Genomic DNA, 20,219 nt, shown 5'->3' on the forward strand with positions numbered 1-20,219 from the left:
CTGCGTCAGCTATATATAGTTGAAATGACAGTAAAAGCCTCTTGACTTGACTTGAGGTTGTATGTAGAGGTATTAGGCTTATTAGTAGTAGGGATAAACAGATTTTAAAATGCTATAACTTTACTTGTGATTGAGATAGATGGAAAAAAGAAAACCTGTGTGTGTGTGTGTGTGCGTGTGTGTGTGTGTCAGATGAAAGAAGGCGGGTCTTCAGAAACGGACCTAACCTAACTGAAGACATGCTGAACATGTACATTAAATTGTACCAGTTTACTCATGTAAACAGTCATGACATGAACCGTCCAACAGAAGGCTGAAATCCTATAGCTTAGCATAAGACAACAAACACAGGTGATAGACAGTGGCGACGCTACCGTTGCTTGGAAACAGGAAGAAGCGCATGTAAAAAGTAGTCTTTAAATATGTAGCAATAATAAGTATTAGGCAGCAAGTGAACAGTATACAGTTTGCCAGTTTAACGTTTTAGCCTTCAGAATATTTAACAGGCTTCCCAACAGCCCACAAGACAAAACGCCAAGTGGTAAAGTCGTCCCCCTTTTTTTGTAAGATGCTCATATTTGGCACTTTACGGTTCTTTTGCTGGCGCTTTGTGCAAATCGAAAGTGAAATGCGCGGGTGAAGTGTGCAGGAGTGGGCTGAGACGATTGTTTGTACTTCAGAGTTTTACAGTTGGTGTTTTACAGGCTTAAGTTCTGCAGATGCATTTTATTCATTGTTCAGGAGTGCTGCTGTTACACAGGGACGTGTGTTGTACTGCGTGATGGCGGAATCATACTTACCAGAAGTGAGTATGAATTATGTTTCATAGCCACATTTTACCGCATTACGCTTTCAGAAGCTTTAGAATAAGGTTTACTAATCATGATTAGGTACCGTGTGTTTATCCCTTTATCATGTGCCTTGTAATGTACACTTCATAGTGTTTGCTGTTTCTGCTGAGCCATGCGACAAATACAGGTTGAGTGCAGAACAAATTAAAGAAGACTACTTCATTCATCTTCAGTAACACTTCATCCTGGTCAGGAGTCTATCCTGGGAATAGTGGGCATGAGGCAGGAATACACCCAGTCCATCACAGGGCACTATTCACACACTCATTCAGACATAGGGGCCATTTAGAGTCCACACAGTCCACCTACAGTCCACCTACCGGCGTGTTTTTGGGAGGTTGGAGGAAACTGGAGAACCCAGAGAAAACCCACGCAAACATGCAAAATGTCACACAGACAGTAACTGGAGATCAAGACAGAAGCGGAGACGCTGGAGCTGTGAGGCCGCAATGCTACCTGCTGTGCCGCACTGTCATCCTGGTTTGTTTTGGGTTTTTTTTTTTTTTTTTTACAGCATTTTACACATTTACTTCCTTAATATCATATCAGTTCTAGCTTGCCCATCAATACTGTTATATATTCAGATCAGGAGATTGAAAATCATGTCAAATCTTCTTTCTTTTAATTTTTTTCCCAAACAACCTTTCATTGGTTTTGTCTTGTTTTGGATTGATATTTGTTTCAGGATATACCAACATTATTTTCCTTTTTTTTTTTCATTCCAAAACAATGGAGAAATCAAACTTTTGCACTCAATTGTATGTCCAGCATTTAAAGGTGAATTAATTACATTATGAATTAAAGAAAAGCAATGTGCCAAAGCATGAGATTTGAGCCATTGCAGTTTCTGGATTACTTGTTAGATGAATTCAGGGGAGTTAACAAATCATCTGAATTAGTTTCTGCCCAACTTTCTCTTTTCCAACTGCACTGCCATTTTATTTCAGATATTTCCTAACGTGAAACTTCTTGTCGATCCAGAAAGATTTGTGGAGCCATGGACAGTTAAAAAGACTGGCATAAAAAAACAGGAAAGAGGTTCACTTTTTGAGTTCAGTGGAACCTTTAAAGATACTGACGATTTCTTTTTGGAACTGTCAAGCAAGGAGAAAAAAAGCAGTAAATATGGAGCAACTGAAGAGAGACGCAAAGGATATGAGCACACCTCTGCCAGCATGAAGTCAGCTTCCAGTGAACGAGTTGAACCAGTTGAGGTCGACAGTGTCATTATGCGTTACATTGAAGAAAAATGCTCTGCAGAGCTCAATAAAATAAGACGACCTGAGGTAAGCATGCAAGTTAATAAGAAACAAGTGACCTTTCACCCACGGGACACAGGACATGGAACAGTCTTCGCTCAGCTGGCAAGAGAGCGCTTTGTAATTTTCTATCAGAAGATTGCTACGGAACTGCAGAGTAGATTGTATTATTTAGACGCCACCCAGCTTCAGCTGTTGCTTGCAAAGTTTCCAGAGCTTCTAATCAGCACTGGACAAAGGAGGACAGATGAAATAACACTGACCGGGAGATTCATTAGCCTTGAAAGGTTTGAGCAGTTCATCAACAGTCCTTCTAAAATGTCTTCTCCAAGACAAATCAACCACACAGTGGACATGAGTGCTACAGCCTCCAGCCATGTGATACAGGATGAAACCTCCGGCAAAGAGGAAACTTGTTCCATTTGTTTGGAACAAATGGTGAAGTCACAAATGAAGACTCTGGAGAAATGTAAGCACTCTTTCTGTGAAAACTGTTTAAAGATGGCTTTCCAAATTAAACCTGTCTGTCCTACATGTGGAGTTATATACGGCGCGCTAAAGGGAACCCAGCCTAAAGGAGGCAAAATGAACGTCATGTATAATAAGGTTCCTCTACCCGGGTATGAAAACTATGGAACAATCATCATTCACTACATCATTCCAGATGGGTTACAGGGGGTGAGTAATGCAAATAATTATTTTATATTGATTAATTTGACCTTATACAACAATACCGTTTAATTCTCAATTCTGATTGGTCAGGAGGCATTGATTAGGTAAGCAGCTTTGACAGTAATTCTGGCTGCAAGGTTTATATGAATGCGCTTATTCTCATATGTTATTGTCTCTATAGTACCAACAAATTCACAGGGACTTCTATAGATGCTCCACATAAACAGAATAAAAAATATGTAATCATTGATAGGGTAAAGTTTTCTCTGAGGAAACATTTATTTACCAGTGTCCAGTGTCAGAGCTTTGTAACAGCGAGCAGAAAACTGCAAAATTTTCATGATGGAGAACTTTGTGGTTTCTCAATATGAAATGCTGCATTTTTCTCATTAACTTTGAGAGAGAGAAAAAAAGAGGTTGCTATAACGTAAGCGAATAAAGCAACTAACTTGTACGTTCCACAAAACAGATAAAACATTGTCCTTTAGTAAATAAATCATTTTATTTGGTGGCTATTATAGAGTTAAATCTAAAAGCCACCAAATGAAACTGTTTGTATTTCATTAATTAATTTTATTTATTGACCTCAAACAGTTTTGAGTTGGGAAGTAGGATGTTCCAAGTCAGAAAACACAAAGTTCTACATAGGCTTTTGAACCCTATTTAGGATTCTACAAAATTTCCACCTCTTTGATAGTGAACTAAGTGTGACTAACCCTTTGTGATCTCATTTACATGCAATTGTGTAGGATGAACACCCAAATCCAGGCCAGCCCTACAGAGGTACTGAACGCCTCGCCTACTTGCCAGACTGCCCGGAGGGAAAGAAAGTTCTTAAGCTCCTTAAACAAGCATTTGAACAAAGGTTAACCTTCACAGTTGGACGCTCGTCAACCACTGGCAGGAGCAATGTCGTCACCTGGAATGACATTCATCACAAAACATCCCGCACTGGTGGGCCTACTGCGTAAGTTCTCACAGAAGCACTACAGATATTTAATCAGATATACTACAAAATTGTATTTGTACATGTACTAAACATGCTTTGTGGCTATTCTTCGTCTAGTTACGGATACCCAGATCCCGACTATCTGAAACGGATCCAAGAGGAGCTGAAAGCGAAAGGAATTTACTGATATTTAATAGGGAATGAGCTTTTGCACCCATGTAAATACTAGCACCAGGCAAATACTACAAGAGAAACATATTTGTCTACATATTTGTCTACTACTGGTAAATATTCACAAATATTGTAAATATTATAAGGGAACATCAAATTCTGTTTAAGGTCTATAGTCTGGTTGCAGCCATATTCCGAATATGTTGTTTATATGCGTACAGGCATTGGAATATTCCTGTATACAGTACACGGTTGTTGTAAGTATGCCCGAGTTGCCTACAGCTAAGCATCTGTTAGCACCCACAATTCCTTGAGAACCAAGCATTCACATACATTTCTTTTCAGTGGATTTTCTGAATAGGGTGTTTACATGCAACAAATTTCCCAATTAAAACAGGCATATTCCAGGGGTGGAAATCAGAATTTGAGGAATCAGAATATTGTCTTAATCGGGCAATCCGATTGTGGCGTTTAAATGACTCAATAATAATTAGAATATTGCCAAATTCCAGTTAATATCAGAATATTGATGTGCATGTAAATGTAGCCAATGATCTCATATGTTGTGATGATGTCGAAGCTAATGAACAAACCATTAGCAAAGAATTAAACTAATGTAATATCTTACAACCTGGGAAAATCCAACCTGCCTTTTAATCACCTTAAAATTCAGATTTGACAGTAGTGAAATTGCACCTGGATAAAGTTTGGCAAGCAGTGAAATAAAACCAAAAGATTTGTAGGATGGAACCCAACCAGAGACAAGGCTTATAAAGTCATTTTCCTAAGAGTGGTGCTTTACACAGACTGGATTTCTAGACTGGATGTAATAATCAATACTTTAACTTTGTACGGAATTAAAAAAAAAAAAAAAAAAAGTAGGTATCTTCTGTAAATAAACTTGCATAAATAAGCATTATTGATTTAAGGAAAACCAAAAGTCCAGGACTGAACTTAAACACTGACAAATAAACACCTGACATGAAACAGAACAAGAAAAGTTAGACTCAGAAAGCTAGTGAGTATAAATACACTGCTGGAACAACAGATAAGTAGCAGCAGGTGAGATTAATTAACTGCCATGTCAGCAGAGTACCAAGAACATGGAAACAGGCCATATAAGGTTAAGTGGCAAGCTGAATGGGACAAAATGGACAACACCATATATGGAAAGTGAACAGGGTCAAAATCTTGACACCTAAATTGTCTTACACTTTTAATGAAAACATTTTAGTCCTTGTAGAGTGGAATAATGATTAGGAGGAAAACATGTTCTTCAGAGTAAAAAATTAAGCCATTGAAAATCCTACTCATTTACTTTTAAACAAATTCTGTGTTCTTTTCAGCTAAGCTTATAAAGATAGGACAAATTACTGGAAAATGCACTGATGTGGGGGAAAAAAAGGATGTGACAAACATATGGGCTTTATAGGTAAATTCAACTTTATTGAACATAAACAGGTACATAAGCTACTGTTTCCAGATATTGTAAAAAGCCCCAAAGCTCGATCTGGTCGCAAAATAAAGAAAAAAAGTAAAAACTGAATACAGAAAATAGTTGGACTCCATGTTGTTCTGGCAGTATTTACAATATGTACAGTTTTGTTATATATTTCCCAATAATCCTTCACTGTAAGGCACCAAATGCTAAGTGGCATGAGAGTTCAGTGAAATATACAAATCATACAAACAAAACACTGAGCACACTTCATTTAGAAACCATGTTCAAGGGTCAAAAGTAATGTTTTGAATTTTACTTGTGTGAGAATAATTGCTGTCCAAAGGTTGAGCATTAACATTTTGTTTAAGACTAGGATACTGTACTTGTTTGGTGTTTATATATATATATATATATATATATATATATATATATATATATATACATATATATATAATTACAAAATAGTTTTTCTCTGAAGTTCAAAAATGATGTAAGTCTTATGAAAGATGAAAATATCTGTATGAATGAATATCCATTTTAAGTCTCTTACAAATGTCATGTTAATTGAGTTTATTGTCCATCTGAACATGGTGAACATCAGTCCAGATCCAAAGCTCACAAAGTCTATCAGTTTATATATTTATATATTTACTACAAATATAAAATGATAGCCTTTGTGCCACTCTACTTGGGGTTAAGGTATAATTTAATCAAGAATCAGTGAATAATGATATTTTATTTTTTCAAAGGGAAAATATCAGTCTTCTGAAAAAATTAGCAACATTTGAACTCATTGTCTTAAACAATTTCAGAGAAGTAATTTCAATCTTATTTGGGTTGGACCAAAAAAACATAAATACGAAGCAAGCTTTTATTCCATCTTAAATTACCTTTACAAAAAAAGATATATACTGAAATATTTAAATACATTTCGCAACTGGCTGCCAGTTTGTCTTGTATAAAAATGCTATTAACATATCTAAGAACACAAACTGACTGAAAATGTAAGGAAAGCCACATGCATTTTGTTTTCCCATCAGTGTCATTCAAATATATATTAAACAATTAATCTTTTTATGACGATCATACTAAAATGGCAACCTAATGTCACAGTCATCGGGTTGAAAAAACAGCAAACAGAGTTGCAGTGGAATCAGAGGGAATAAACTGTGACTTCTTTTTGGAAACTGTAAACCAACAGCTACTGCCAGGTAGCATGTAATAACTCATGTAGCTCAGGAACATGGGATTTGTAAACACAACAACCTTTCCACTCTTAACATCTCTGCTTTGCTCACCTTCACCAAAGTCAATATGCAATCCATCGTCTTTAAAGGCATTTTAATATAATAAAGTTGGAACTAAAACCTTACATTAAGAAAAAATAAAGTGCATATCAACACCTTCGGTAAGCACAAAGTTGTACTTTTAAAAGTCCAATTCTTAGTAAACAATGCAGAATGGTGTATTACCACAAAGGCCAAATAACATCCGGAAGAAGTCTCAAAATGTTACAGAAAGAACGATCATTTCTTTCTTAACTTAAAAAAACAGGCAGTCTGTCGGCTGACCCGAGAGACATACCACAACCTTTAAAAATGTATATTGTATTAATAAACCTGGCAAAATGTTCAGAGTGTGATTAGCCAGTGTAAATACACATGGGTAACTGTCTTTGATTTTATAGATATTTTCTCTCTATCTTGTGTTCTGTGGTTAGTAAAATACCTATGATAAAACCTCCTATGCTCAAATATCCAGCTCTGAGTCAGGAGGGCAGGTTTAGGCAGCGGTATTGCTTTTGGAGTCGTTCATCCTGTGGCTGTTTGGTTGCCGATAACTCGTAAGATCTCTCGATGGATGCTGGGGTCCTGCGTGTTGATGCTTGTGTCACCCACCTGTCCATCCTCATAGCTAGTTGAAGAAGAAAATGGATAAACAAAAAAGAACAGATTTCAGTAATTAGAATATGTAAACTAAATTAAATAAGATTATGCCACACCATTGTTCAATTCTTCTGTTGATTAAATTTGTACACATAAGGAGACATTTATTTAACATTTATGTAAAGAGTCTCGAGTGTCAGCTCTTTGTAACATTCAATAAGTTTGCTATGGGACTGCTATGGGAATGTTGTCAGGACAAAGGATTTTGACCTTTATGGTTTTTCTGTAACATGACAAACTGCCATTTTTTAAAAAAAATCTTATGACCTTCAAGAGAAAGAAAATGAAAAGTTGGTCAGAGAACTACTGTTTACAGCTGCTAAAATATAAGTGATAAGTATCTTGTGAATGTTCCACAACATTAAATGTAATTAAAGCTGCAAGCAGCATTTTTTGGGGCCAAGCACCCAGACTCACTGAGCCGCACATTCACAGACACGCTACAATTGTTGCCTAAGCAATCACAGGAAAGCAAAGCCATAACTTTAGGCAAAGGGATTCAAGAGTGATTTGTAGTTTCACTCATGCTGTGTATATCTTGACCAAGGTGCTGGAATTCTCTGACCATAGGAGGAAAGGTCCAGATGAACAAATGGGCAGCAGGGTGGCATTGCTGCAGCATTGTTTAGACAGGTGTCAAGATGATGTGAGCCAAATTTTGTGAAAACTGGACAAAATTTGGAGGAGGAGTAGCAAAAATGGCAGTTAGATGTAAGCATTTTTGGCATGTTATTGTTACTTTTGACCAGTAGGTGGCACTGGCACGAAATTTGTTGCGTAGCCTCAGGTCATGGTCCTGAGGATGCCTACCAAGTTTTGTGTCAGTGTGCAAAGTTGTTGCTGAGATGCAGCATTACTTCCTGTTTGGTGTCTTTGCTGTCAGATTCATTGGCCCATTACAGACAAACCGTTTGGAATATCCAAAATTCTTTTGATAATTTTCGTGAGACTTACTCTGAAGATGACGTGTGCCAAATCTGGTGATGATTGGAGAAAATTTGTAGGAGGAGTAGCAAAAAAACAAAACAAAGTACAATTGAATTTCAGATGTTGGTGTGTATTTACTTCTGCATACTCCAGGGAATTATAGGTAAAATGAACTGTGAATTTATCACAAACTCTTCAAATGATATAAGGAAAAATATGAACGTTGTTACAGTTCTTACAGTCACAAGATGGCACAGTCACAAAACTTCCTGGCTACATTCAGGGCATGGTCCTGAAGATACTTATCAAGTTTCATGATGATACGTAGATGCATTGCTGAGATACACCCTGACATCCTGTTTTTTGCATTTTCCAGCGCTATACAGTAGAACGGGTTTGAATCTCAAAATTCCTTTTGATAACTTGTTCAGACATGTCTCAAAATGATGTACGCCAAATGTGATAAAGATTGGACAAAACTTGGAGGAGTGGCAAAAATGACAGGGAATCCAGGGATGCCTGGATGGCTTTTAAATTTTGGACACATGGTTCCTATTTCCAAATTAGGCCCAAATTTGACCCAATGGTGGCACTAGTGCGTTGGCAGCACTTGGCCTAAATTTGGTCAGAATGTTCTTTAAACCCTCCCCAATCAGTGTGCCAAATTACACAACTTTTTATCGGACGGTTCTATGGGCTGCCATAGACACCCTAGCCAGAAGATGAAGAAGCAGAATAATAATAATAAGAAACAGAATAACAAAAAGTGTCTATGCACCTTCGGTGCTTGGCCCCCTAAATATAAACAGTGTGATTCTTTAGTTCATAAAGTTGCATTAGTTAATAATTCATTTATTTTGTTAGTTCTTCTTTTAGAAATCTAATTAATTAAATCATTATAGTGGAAAAATCTGGAATGCAGTTCCAATGTGACATTAAGTCACTATAGTGATATACCAAAATTAGAAATAAAACCGTTACTGAAAAACAATGTGCAGATGAAATGCTGGATTTGTGTCAGAATTTACCATCCCATTCAAATGTTACATTCCACTGTGTGCTGTAAAGTGACTAAGCAGAATCTGAAGGAAACCATTGTGCAGTCACAATTATCTAAGGAACAATCATCTAAGGAAGAAACTTCAAGACGTCTGGCAATAAGGAAGTGAAGTTTTCTAGCCGGCTGCATCAAGTAGGGCACGAGGAGGCTCTTTTTAAAACTGTCTGATAAAGAGCATGGGATTGTTTCTCATAGCCACTGGGGAAGGGTATCCTGAAAGTTAAAAATGTGCTGCAGTCCATTCTGGAACAGCATATTAACAGAAACTATGTGTTGTATTAACAAAAAAGGAGATCTGAACTATCATTCTGTGAAACTATGTAACCTCAGCCATGACCCTCAAATCTGTAAAGGAGTATGACTGAGTATTTGTAGAAATGTAATGAGATATTTGACATTTAGTTCAGGCTTATCTGAGGCGGCATGCAGTTAAATGCAATACAGCTGAGTAAATTAGATTTCAAGGTAAATTGCATTCCTGACACAAATTCTACATTTTCTTTATGTATCTGTAATAGTGTTCCAGAGACCATTAGGAACACTTTATAGCTCAGTGGGTGTTTTTAAATCCAGATTAAAAACAATACTGGTGTAACCTATTACTTATAGACCTATTCCGAGTTCTTGGGTCTTTTAGCGTGTTAAATATACTTTTCTTGATTAGCAGTACTTCTCATCAATCTTTAGTTTCACTAGTGATTGTATACTAGTTCCTTAATGTACTTTACACCACAGCACTGTTAAATTCTTGGATGCGATTGGTCAGATGTTGATTAAATTACCATAACTACAGCTCTCACAATAGTGCCGGCTGTAGTTTAATTCCCAGGTTTGTATTAATGAGCATGTTCTAATATATTACTGTGTCTACAGTATCACCTAATTCACAGGGACCATGGTGTATGGTGAATGGTGGACGTTCTACATAATCTAAGAATGATTAAAAAAGAAAATGGTGAAGTTTTCTATGAGGAGATGCTTATTTCGCATTTTTGGAAGGAGTCTCCAGTGTCAGCATTTTGTAACCATCAGTAGGTTTTACGCCACGGGAAACTCATCAGGACAGATATATATATATATATATATATTTTTTTTTTATCTTATTAACTTCAAAAGAGAGAAAAAAATGAGAGTACAACTGGTGAGAGAACAACTGTTTATAGCTGTTGTAACTTTAAGTGTACAACAGCTTCCTGCCATGCTAAAGTCTTTTAGGACAGAGGACCTTGCCCTTTCTGGGTTCTTGGTAACAACAAGCTGCATTTTTTTCCATGTTATTAACTTCAAGAGAAAGTAGAAGAAGAACTGTTTATAGCCGTTAATGTAAGTGATAACAGGAACTGGTTTTAGGGATGTTCCACAACATTAAATGTTGATTTGAAAGTATAGCATGTCATTCTTTAATTAATATGAATTGTAGTTGTTGGTATATTGCTGTGATATAAGAGGAATAAAACACTTCAGAAGATGTTATTATAGGAAAAGAATCAGCTTTGTGGTGATTACACATCACACCATTTATTAATTATTTTACTATAACAGCACATCCTGAAATGTTTTTTTTCTTTACTTATGGTAAATACATTTTTTTTTTACTTTGAGATTTTGAACTGAAAAGAAAAAGCACTACATAAATAAAGATTATTGCATGTTATTTTTCATTATACAGATTAAGCAATGAGAAAAACAGTGCAATGAAGGTTCTGCCTTATTTGTTCTGTTTTATGCAATTCAATAATCAAAAGCCAGGCAATGTGTGGCTCAAAGTCACTGTTCTTCTGAATTTATTACAACCCTGCTAATTTATTGAATGAAATTAAGTTGCACGAGTACGGCTGAGATTATAAACATTTTCTTTCATAGAAAATAAACTTACACAAAGAAAAATCGTGTGCAGACATGATCAGTGTTTGGAACTACCCAGATGTCGCCATGCTTGTGAAGGTCTGGCGAAGTAATAACTGAAAGAGTGAAAGAGTTATGAAAAGAAATGACTGAAAGGCATTTAGGAAAGGCAATTGTTATGAACTGGCATGTTGTGCACATGCTGTATACTGTACCTTCACATAAGGCTATGCATTTCAGATTGCGACTCTGCAGAAACTGTGGCTGCTGACCTTTTTTCTGTGACTGCAATGAATAAAAGTATGTTTTCCATGTCTGTGTAAGTTTATAATAAACTCTATGAAAGCATGTTAAAACCCAGGATCAGTTTTTACCTGCAGATGAATATTGGTCTTGTTTGTAGCAGTTTCGTCTTTTGACGCAATTTTCTGCTGCTTTTTGTTCATCCCTTTAAGAAGCAAATGTGTTTCGTGAACTTGTGTAAAGGTTACTATCGCTAACACATCCTAAAATTACAAATAACCCTTCAGGGTAAAAAACTTAAAATAGTTTCTCAGCACAGTCAGACCTGAGTAACCAAAGGATATGCTTGACAGTGGGCTGAGATAAATTCCACTCCCATAGATGGCGCCATGGAGCTGTGGTCAAAACAAAATGAGCCAACATGACATTTCATATCAAGTAAAAGTACTATAAATATGTATCTATACATCCTGCCTTCAAAAACATATTAAACACAGAGATATAGAAGAGCTTGATATGCATTTGAGCTTGAGCTGTGGTTTTATACCTGGAGTTTCGTCTTGGAGGCCACAACCAAACCATTCCTCAAAATGGAGTGCCAGTTCTCTATGTGTGATCCACTGGAACAGATCATTACAATCTGAATTACTACTCGATTCTGTTACAACTTAGTATTCTTTTACATTATGTATATGTTTTTTATGTAAGTTGATAACCACATTTGGTAAACATTTAAGTTTATTGGAAGTAAGCAAACTTGTGGTTCCAGATATTGAGCAAGTTTAATGCACTAAATTGTTTCTATAGTAACGGCTAATTCATAGACACTTGTATGATGATGGTCACACCATGTGACCTATAACTAACAATACACAGATTAGAAAATGTGTTGTTATTTAACAAAGAAAAACATATAATTGATGATAGTGTGAAGTTTTCTGTAAAGGATGTTTATTTAACATTTATAGAAGGAGTCTCAGTGCAACATTCAGTAAATTTTCTGCCATGGGAGAATCTTCAGGCTTCAGTGATAACAGGAACTAACTTGTTTTGCAGATGTTCCACAACATTAAATGCAATTATAAAGTGATAAACACATAATGGCGTGCTGTTCTTTAATAAATAAACATTGTAATCGTTGGTAATTTGCTGTGGTATAAGAGGAATAAAACATTTTTGGATGTGCTATTATAGGAAAATCCTCAGCTTCAGAGTGTTAAGGTATCACACCACTTCAGAGATTATTTTCCTATAACAGCATGGTCAGCTTTTTATTCTTTACATAATGTACATATTTTAAAGTTTTATGACAGCAAATACTGTATATGTAATTATTAAAAATTGAACTATGACATTTCTTCACTTCTAGCACAGTATCTGTAATATTTGAATAGAAATGACCATGCTATCAGTGCTGGAACTTACTGGAAAGCAAAGGTACTCCCAAAGTGGCCTTTGGCAGCTCTAAAGTTGGATTCTTTGGCCGGTGGGCTGCTGAGTAAGAGGAACTGGTGTGGGGTGTGCATAAACTTTAGTTGCTGTTGGGAGAGAAAGAGCATTCACATAAGACAAGCTTTGATCCATTTCCCCACATAGAATCCAGGCAGCACTAGTCACGACCTTGGCACAAGCGACATTTCTATGCAAGCAGTATAGAGTGTGTATGAGATGTTTCATTATACAGAGGTTCTAATAACTCTTATACAATGTTGCTAACTCCAAGTTTCCTAAACTAAAGGCAAAGCACTGGTGTTGCAAAATAAAATATTAATTACAAGCATATTTCATAACCTTAAGCACTTCTATAAAATGAAATTCAAGTATTTATGCCTCTGGGACTCCCACAGAGCCTTAAATCAAACACAATCTGCTTACGTTTCAAGTGTTCAGTCGGTAGAGAAATTAAAAATGACTTACTCTGGTCACTGGTAGCTTCACTATGTGAGACCTGTTACTGGATATGACCCTGTAAACAACACATTTCTTAGTTTTTTAATACCGTTAGCTATAACATCATATATCCCAGAAAGCAAGCAATTCCAGGTCACACATGGTTGAGATTAAGCACACAAAGGCAATGGCAAGTACATAAATGTGTAATCCATGTTTGCATTTGGAATCTGGATCAACAAATGTACAATACACCATATTTACTGCTTGTGCAGAATTTCAGCTTTGCCCTGTGTTCTGGGTGTCAGATTCAGATAAGCCCAGCCCCCTCATTCCATGGCAGTATGTGGGCCAGGTGAAGGTGGTAAGTGTAGGAAGGGCACTGAGTCATCACTTATTTGCTATCTGTGATCTAAAATAAGCGTTGTGACTACAAATGACCAAAATCCTCCAAGACTCTGATGCTAACATTACCGATGACGTAACCTGAGTAAATGGCATGGGCATGGAGAGGCGTTTCCTACCATTGCAATAGTGGGTGAGCCAGGGGGTCAACTCTGTCCATCTGCTTCTTTATCTCCAAATATGGCGCCTGTTTAACACAAATTCTGTCCTTTAGACACAACTCCCAAGGCATAGAGATAGCAATATACACAACTGTGTGCATTTCATACATATTACTTGCAATACCTGGGTCATTTCTCTGATAGACGTGAGGCTATCAAGAGCTCTCATTACCCGGTCATAGTCCTTTTTCTAAGAGAAAGCATAGCATTATTTTTGAAATAACCGTCACAATATGAGCATTAACACAATGTAACTTCCAATGTATTGAAATGTTTATCATACCCTTGGGTTGAAGGCCAAGGACTGCGGGTCACTGGGATCTACCACAGAGGGATATGGCTCAAAAATGACTACTTTTCTCGGTGATTCCAGTGCAGAGCGACACATGGAGACCAGCAAGTCAACAACCTGCGGGTAGTTTGAAATCATTCAGAAGATCAGAATAACCCTGAGAGCAAGGCAAGGTGTGTAGCATTGATAAAATGCGTATAATATAAGTGTGTATGCATACCTGGGCACCTGTGGCGATCTCATCAGCAGCCTCGTTCATGACTCCTAGCGTTTGGAAGGCAAAGACACACAACTCTCTCTCACACACTGTGGGCTGCAGACACATATACAAAAGTATGTCATTAGCAAATTGAATTAAATTAGTCTTAAGCAACACTTAGTGTACAACACATAGTGTACATACACTCCGGACAAAATAAAGAAGGTAATGAAATGTAATTTAGAGCAACCTAAAGCCTTGTGTTAAAAGCTGGAGGTATGTTTAAAATGATGAAGGAACAAAGCCAAAGCAAACCCCCACCAAACATGCACTTCTCAAAGAAAGTTTACAGAAAGAACTTGATATACATCATTCTAGGACAGATTTTGAGAAAAGGAAACTGGGACTCAAACTGCCATTCTTTTGCACTGACGTGACATTTGGACCAATCCCACACAAGAGGAGATCTTTCAAATATCTTTTTCATTTGAATTATACCTCCAGCTGTAGGATTATACACAGAATCTTGCAGGGTTCCCCCAAGAAGACAACCTAGGCAACCTGAAGATCACTTTAGGGTGCTACATAGAAGCCTTTATTGTTATACACTACATGGCCAAAAGTATGTGGACACCTGACTATCACACCCATATGTGCCCATTCCAAAACCATGGACATTAACACGGAGTTGGTCCCCTCTTTGCTGTTATAAGCTTTCCATTGGGAAGGCTTTCCACTAGATTTTGGAGTGTGGCTATGTGGATTTGTGCTCATTTAGCCACAAGAGCTTTAGTGAGGTCAGGTACTGATGTCCCGTAAGAAAGCCTGGTGCGCAGTTGGCAGTTCCGGTTCATCCCAACGTTGCTCAGGGGGGCTGAGCTCAGGGCTTGGCCCACTCAATTTCTTCCACATCGACCTTGGTAAACCATATCTTTATGGACCTCGCTTTGTGCACAGGGACAATGTCATGATAAAAGAGGCTTGGGCCATTTAGTTTCAGTGAAGGAAAATTATAAATATGTTCTAATAATGTGCATGCTCAACCTTTGCCTTTATAAATGCCAAACTATAGCTCTGATCATTCAACAACTGGCAACTTTGAAGTATTAGTAAGATGTCATGATGTCTGTTATCTGTGAATTCCTCAATTTGTACCACAGTCACATGTTCTGGACACTCACCCTGAGCATTGGTCCATTTTGAAACACATGAGGTTCATCACAGACCACACAGAATTCATTCAGGACTGGGATCCTCTGCTCTGCATACTCCATCGTCTGCAATAAAGATTAGGTTCATTATTTAGACATACGTTACTTACCTGTGATCTGCTGAAATGTGTGTGGTGGGTTAATATTCACCTGGACGAGAAAGCCACGGTCTCTGACTGGTATAGACTTGGCTCCATTGTTTGGCTAGTCAACAAAAAGACAAACCATATACCCATTTTCTTCAAAATTAAAAAGGGAAAAGAGAAAACATTATCTATTTTACAGAGCAGAGAGCAAAAAACCAAACCCCGCATTCAGTATAAATGATCTCCATTACATTAAATTAAACTTGGTACATTCCAGCTCTGTAATAGCCCAACACTGCATTATCATTTCCATGCTATAATTCAGATAATTCAGCTCATAAAGAGCTTGATAATCAGTTAAGTCGAATCATGTGTATTAGAGCTGAGAAACTAAACGATGCATGCATGCAGCACTGTTTAACACCAGAAATAAAGCATGAGCAGAGCTTCAGGAAGCTCTTCACTGAGCTTACCGGTGGTGCAGGAGAGAGTGCCGGGGCCAGGATGCCTATGAGCCCTGAGGTGAGCGAGAGGCGACGGCTCTCTCCAGACGGCTCTTTGAGCGGCTCGCCTTTGGTCATCTTGGCACTGCTGGAGCAGGACCTGCCGAGGAGCCGCTGGTGGTGCTTGAGACCGTCCAGCTCATCAGTGCGGTGAAGGAGCCGGTGAGGCTTCAGAAGGCTACTACCATCACCACCTGTGCTACGTTCACATCGAGGCTCACCTGAGCCGGAGCGTGGCAGGAGTCGGTGAGGCCGTGAGATCACGCTCTCTTCAGGCCTCGGTAAGAGCCGTTGAGGTGGTTTGAGGCCAGGCGTCTGCTCTGACAGCGAAGGGCCCAGGAGTTTGCGTGGCTTTCCGGCACAGCCGTCCACCTCAGGCTTCACTGCGCTCGAACATGTACGGCGTAAGAGGCGATGCGATTTGGACACACCATCCTGCTCGTGCTTGAGCTTCTTTTTGCTCTTTGTGCAGCCGGGAGGGGGATAGCTAGGGGACCTCCATTAACACAGAACAGCAGAAGTATAATTAGAAAATGGAAATCAAGGGTGAAAAACATTACAGTGTGTGTACAATCCCTCCTAATGTTACTTGCTTTCTGTAATGATGTTTCATTTATATCAGATTTAAACCATTCTCACTGGGATAAAAATTAGAGATAAAGGGATATTTTAACAGCTTGAGATAATTAGACATATAATATTTTAATACAAGACAGTAGACGTCATACAAATCAAGACTGTAAGATAATGAGAACTCTGACAAATGTGAATGCTAATTTGCAAACTCAATGATTTTGGAAGAACGAGATAAAAAATTGTTTTAAAAAGTCTAAGAATATACCACAGTTACAACATGTTTGGTTTAGCTATATTATTTTATTCTTAGAAGCCCACCAGCTGTGGATTGTCAAGTTTTATACAATCAGAAAAATCAATAACAATTGAGAGCTTACGCAGTAGTGTTGCTCTTACCTGCGGAGAGTTGAGAAGATGTGCAGAGGTGACTTCACCTTCTTATCTGTCTGCTTTTTGCTATGTGGGCAGTTAAGCTTGTCTTTTGTTTGATGCTTCCACTGCTGTGTGACAAAGGTCTGCATTATCCTGATAACAGATTCAAACAGTAGCATGAAGTGGAAACAAATCATTTTGAAGGTTTGATAAGATTTGATATAAGATTTTTTTTTTTTTAAATCATACTTTTTCAGTTGATGTCCCAGGCCAAACCTGTCTTTTGTGGACACTTGAAATACGTCAACGGTGGGAACTAGAATAAAACAAAAGACAGAGGTGGACATTTTAGTAAGTATTTAGTAAATACAAGTATTTCTGGACATGAACGTGACAGACCTGCTATCTGATGTAGGATTAGTATCTATTAGCGCTCATAAACCAGTACAGACTTAGGAACCACAGTTTACGTAGTTTTAAAAGTGATTCAAGCATGTATGAACACATGCTTAGTAAACATGTAAATGTGTGTGTTTTGCTCTGACCTGGTCCATTCAGATACTGCGTGAGTGAGCAGTGAAGACGTATAATAACAGGTTCGGTCCTGATCACATCCCAGGCAAGGGCAATTTCCTCCTGCGGAACAATCTAGTAGTATGTATTCTTATATACAGTGGGGTCCAAACGTCTGAGACCACATAGAAAATTTGGGATTTTTTTTATTTTCATTTAAAATGGGAAATAAACAGAAGCTTTAAGAATTTTTTTATATTCAAGATTCTGCACTATTTCTAGGTCCCTATTTTAAATGTAAGCCAATTTGTGATATTGAGCATGTTAACTGCTTTGTACAAAAGGTCAGATTTTCCTCATGCCTAATCTCTTCTATTGAAGCATGTGTTCAGACGACACTCTAATGAATTGGATCTAAAATGGATCATAAGGCTGTGCATAAACTTGTGGAGTCCATGCCAGCTCGAGTACACACTGTCATTAAAGCAAAAAAGGGGGACGTACCAAATACTAAGAAACTCTGAAATTCATGTAAATATTTCAAAGATTCTACTCTTCAGTCAAGTTGTTGTCAATAATATCATTTGTACTTAAAATGGTTGTATTAAATTAGAAAAGATTGCAAAATAGAAGCATTTTAACTAGTGCTCTCAGACTTTTGGACCTCACTGTAGATATAAACATTTCTCTAGCAAACGTCAGTGTAAACATTTCATACTTACATCGAGGAAACTGACATCGATGTGTAGATCAATGTCTACATCATCAATTGCACCATATTCCCTAAAAAGACAACAAAAGACAAATCACGATTATGAGTTTTTCTTATAATGTATTCAGATCTTCTGGAGATTCATTCATTGTTATTCAATAAACATTACATAAGACCATTATTAAAGCCATCCTTTAAAGTGCTATTTTGCTTATATTTTCTTACAGCAACACTGACTACCAACTAGAAACGACAGACACAACCACGCAAATCTCACAAGTTTGCAACGCCACACATTTCTCAGTTGCATTTATGCAGAAGTAGCAGCAGCTGCCTTTTGACAATTTATGCCTGAGTCACATTAGAGGATAATCAAGCTGATTTTCAAGGCAATCGTAAAAGGCGCCCTAATTTCAGGCTGGTCTAAATGATTGTCTTCCCAGATTATCCTGTGGTGTCAGGTGTGTAAAATCCAATCTTAACCCCTCTGATCTGCTCACAGTTCAGTCATAGCCTCCCCAATAAACATGTTCAATATTTACAGCTCAGCAGTGTGTGGTGTTTTATTCTGGGCAAATCTTATAGTGTTGATGACTGAAGGTCAATGCAGGACAAAAAAATCTGTGGAATCTGTCATTACGTCTGAGATCTTTCACATTTTCAGCATTGTTTAGGATTGTAAATCTTGGAGCAGTACACAAAAATGTGAGAGCACACCAAACGCAAAACCAGCCTGCTTCTTTGGCAACTGTTAAGCCACCATCTATCCTTAACCACAGATTAGCAATGTAATGTTTAAATGCTTAATCTGAGTAACTTGTAAAGAACTATCGCAGCAGAATGTTTTGCAAAAAAAAAAAGGAAAGAATATGTCCATGACCTACAGCTCTGAGCTACTGACCAAGATTTAATAGACTATCTGACTTTAAGGCCAACAGATACTCAGAAAGAGCAGTCATTTGGGACAAACCTCCCTCCTCTATTAACTCAAGACAATTACTTGAACTTCTGTTCTATTACAGGAGCTATTAGCAACATATTACATTCACTAGAGACAGACCAGCAGGAATATATCCCCACTTTTCAGACTCAGGTTGATTAGTTTTGGCAGCAGACCACTGTAAACATAAGTGAAAATGGGACTTCTACAGTCTTCATTACAGATTATGAAAGGTCATAACTATTATAGCTCAGTCATCATAAAACTCAACCTTTTCTGAACCTCTCTGGAACAATATGGCCACCCGATTTCCCTGAATTGGAGAATGTGGATAGAACTGAAAATTTCAGAAAACAAATATCCATGAAATTTAAAAAATATGGAGCAGATTCTTACAAAATATTTGGCAACAAAGTTCAGATTTCAGCAAACTTTCCAGTCCAACTGCATCTTAAAAACAAAAGACCTAAAACTGGAAATGGGAAAAGGGAGACATATTTTCCTTCCTCTTCTCAGTCTTTGTGTGGAAAGCAAGGACACCGTGGTGCACACGCATTTCTGACGTATGGACATTATCCACTCCATAATCCCCCTTTCCCTCTCCCAATCTTTACAAGATATCTTACAATGGAAATGGTTCTGTACATCGTAGACACACTGTCTGCACTTACACTGGAAACCCTGTCATTAACTGTCCTGTCCACTGATACCATAATCACAGCCAACCAGCTTACACTTGTAGAATTTGTAGCTAATATTATCTAGTTGTTTTAGTCAGCTAGCTAACTTTAGCTGGCTTGTTCACTACCTGTGTTTGCCTTGTGTCTGGTCATTTTGGCTCAAGACTACTGCTTTTGTTGAAATCAGGGGTGGTTTTAGAATATTTCCCATAGGGTGGACAAAGGGGTAACAAAAGCAACAACAGGGTGGTCATGAAACTTACAAATCCACTTTAGAGGTATGTCTATAAAATATATATAAAATGCACATTTTTT

At 37.7% G+C, this 20,219-nt stretch overlaps 2 protein-coding genes across 3 annotated transcripts in view; one reads left to right on the forward strand and one right to left on the reverse strand.

Annotated features, from left to right (window-relative positions):
• Window positions 1-605: 605 nt before the first annotated feature.
• Window positions 606-5,340, forward strand: si:dkey-3h3.3 (uncharacterized protein LOC100144568 homolog). The gene is made up of 4 exons (XM_026931417.3): window positions 606-805; window positions 1,799-2,788; window positions 3,532-3,749; window positions 3,849-5,340. The coding sequence occupies exons 1-4, from the start codon at window positions 782-784 to the stop codon at window positions 3,916-3,918; spliced, it is 1,302 nt and encodes a 433-aa protein (XP_026787218.3). The 5' UTR covers window positions 606-781; the 3' UTR covers window positions 3,919-5,340.
• parp8 (poly (ADP-ribose) polymerase family, member 8) overlaps window positions 5,323-20,219 on the reverse strand; it is a 45,924-nt gene continuing 31,027 nt past the window's right edge. Inside the window, exons 8-26 of one of the 2 annotated variants that reach the window (XM_026931246.3) lie at window positions 18,295-18,355; window positions 17,605-17,695; window positions 17,309-17,375; window positions 17,084-17,212; window positions 16,082-16,607; window positions 15,673-15,726; window positions 15,493-15,588; window positions 14,333-14,425; window positions 14,104-14,229; window positions 13,945-14,010; window positions 13,779-13,846; window positions 13,282-13,330; window positions 12,790-12,902; window positions 11,912-11,984; window positions 11,690-11,759; window positions 11,496-11,569; window positions 11,337-11,406; window positions 11,153-11,237; window positions 5,323-7,257 (exon numbers count right to left, since the gene is read on the reverse strand). In XM_026931246.3, coding sequence (XP_026787047.2) covers window positions 7,155-7,257; window positions 11,153-11,237; window positions 11,337-11,406; window positions 11,496-11,569; window positions 11,690-11,759; window positions 11,912-11,984; window positions 12,790-12,902; window positions 13,282-13,330; window positions 13,779-13,846; window positions 13,945-14,010; window positions 14,104-14,229; window positions 14,333-14,425; window positions 15,493-15,588; window positions 15,673-15,726; window positions 16,082-16,607; window positions 17,084-17,212; window positions 17,309-17,375; window positions 17,605-17,695; window positions 18,295-18,355 — 2,014 coding nt within the window. In that variant the 3' untranslated portion in view covers window positions 5,323-7,154. Of the gene's footprint in view, window positions 7,258-11,152; window positions 11,238-11,336; window positions 11,407-11,495; window positions 11,570-11,689; window positions 11,760-11,911; window positions 11,985-12,789; window positions 12,903-13,281; window positions 13,331-13,778; window positions 13,847-13,944; window positions 14,011-14,103; window positions 14,230-14,332; window positions 14,426-15,492; window positions 15,589-15,672; window positions 15,727-16,081; window positions 16,608-17,083; window positions 17,376-17,604; window positions 17,696-18,294; window positions 18,356-20,219 lie in introns of both variants that reach the window. The other variant, XM_053228977.1, reaches the window with a different exon arrangement.

The sequence above is a fragment of the Pangasianodon hypophthalmus genome, chromosome 24, assembly GCF_027358585.1.
Source record: "Pangasianodon hypophthalmus isolate fPanHyp1 chromosome 24, fPanHyp1.pri, whole genome shotgun sequence".
Lineage (NCBI taxonomy): Eukaryota > Metazoa > Chordata > Actinopteri > Siluriformes > Pangasiidae > Pangasianodon > Pangasianodon hypophthalmus.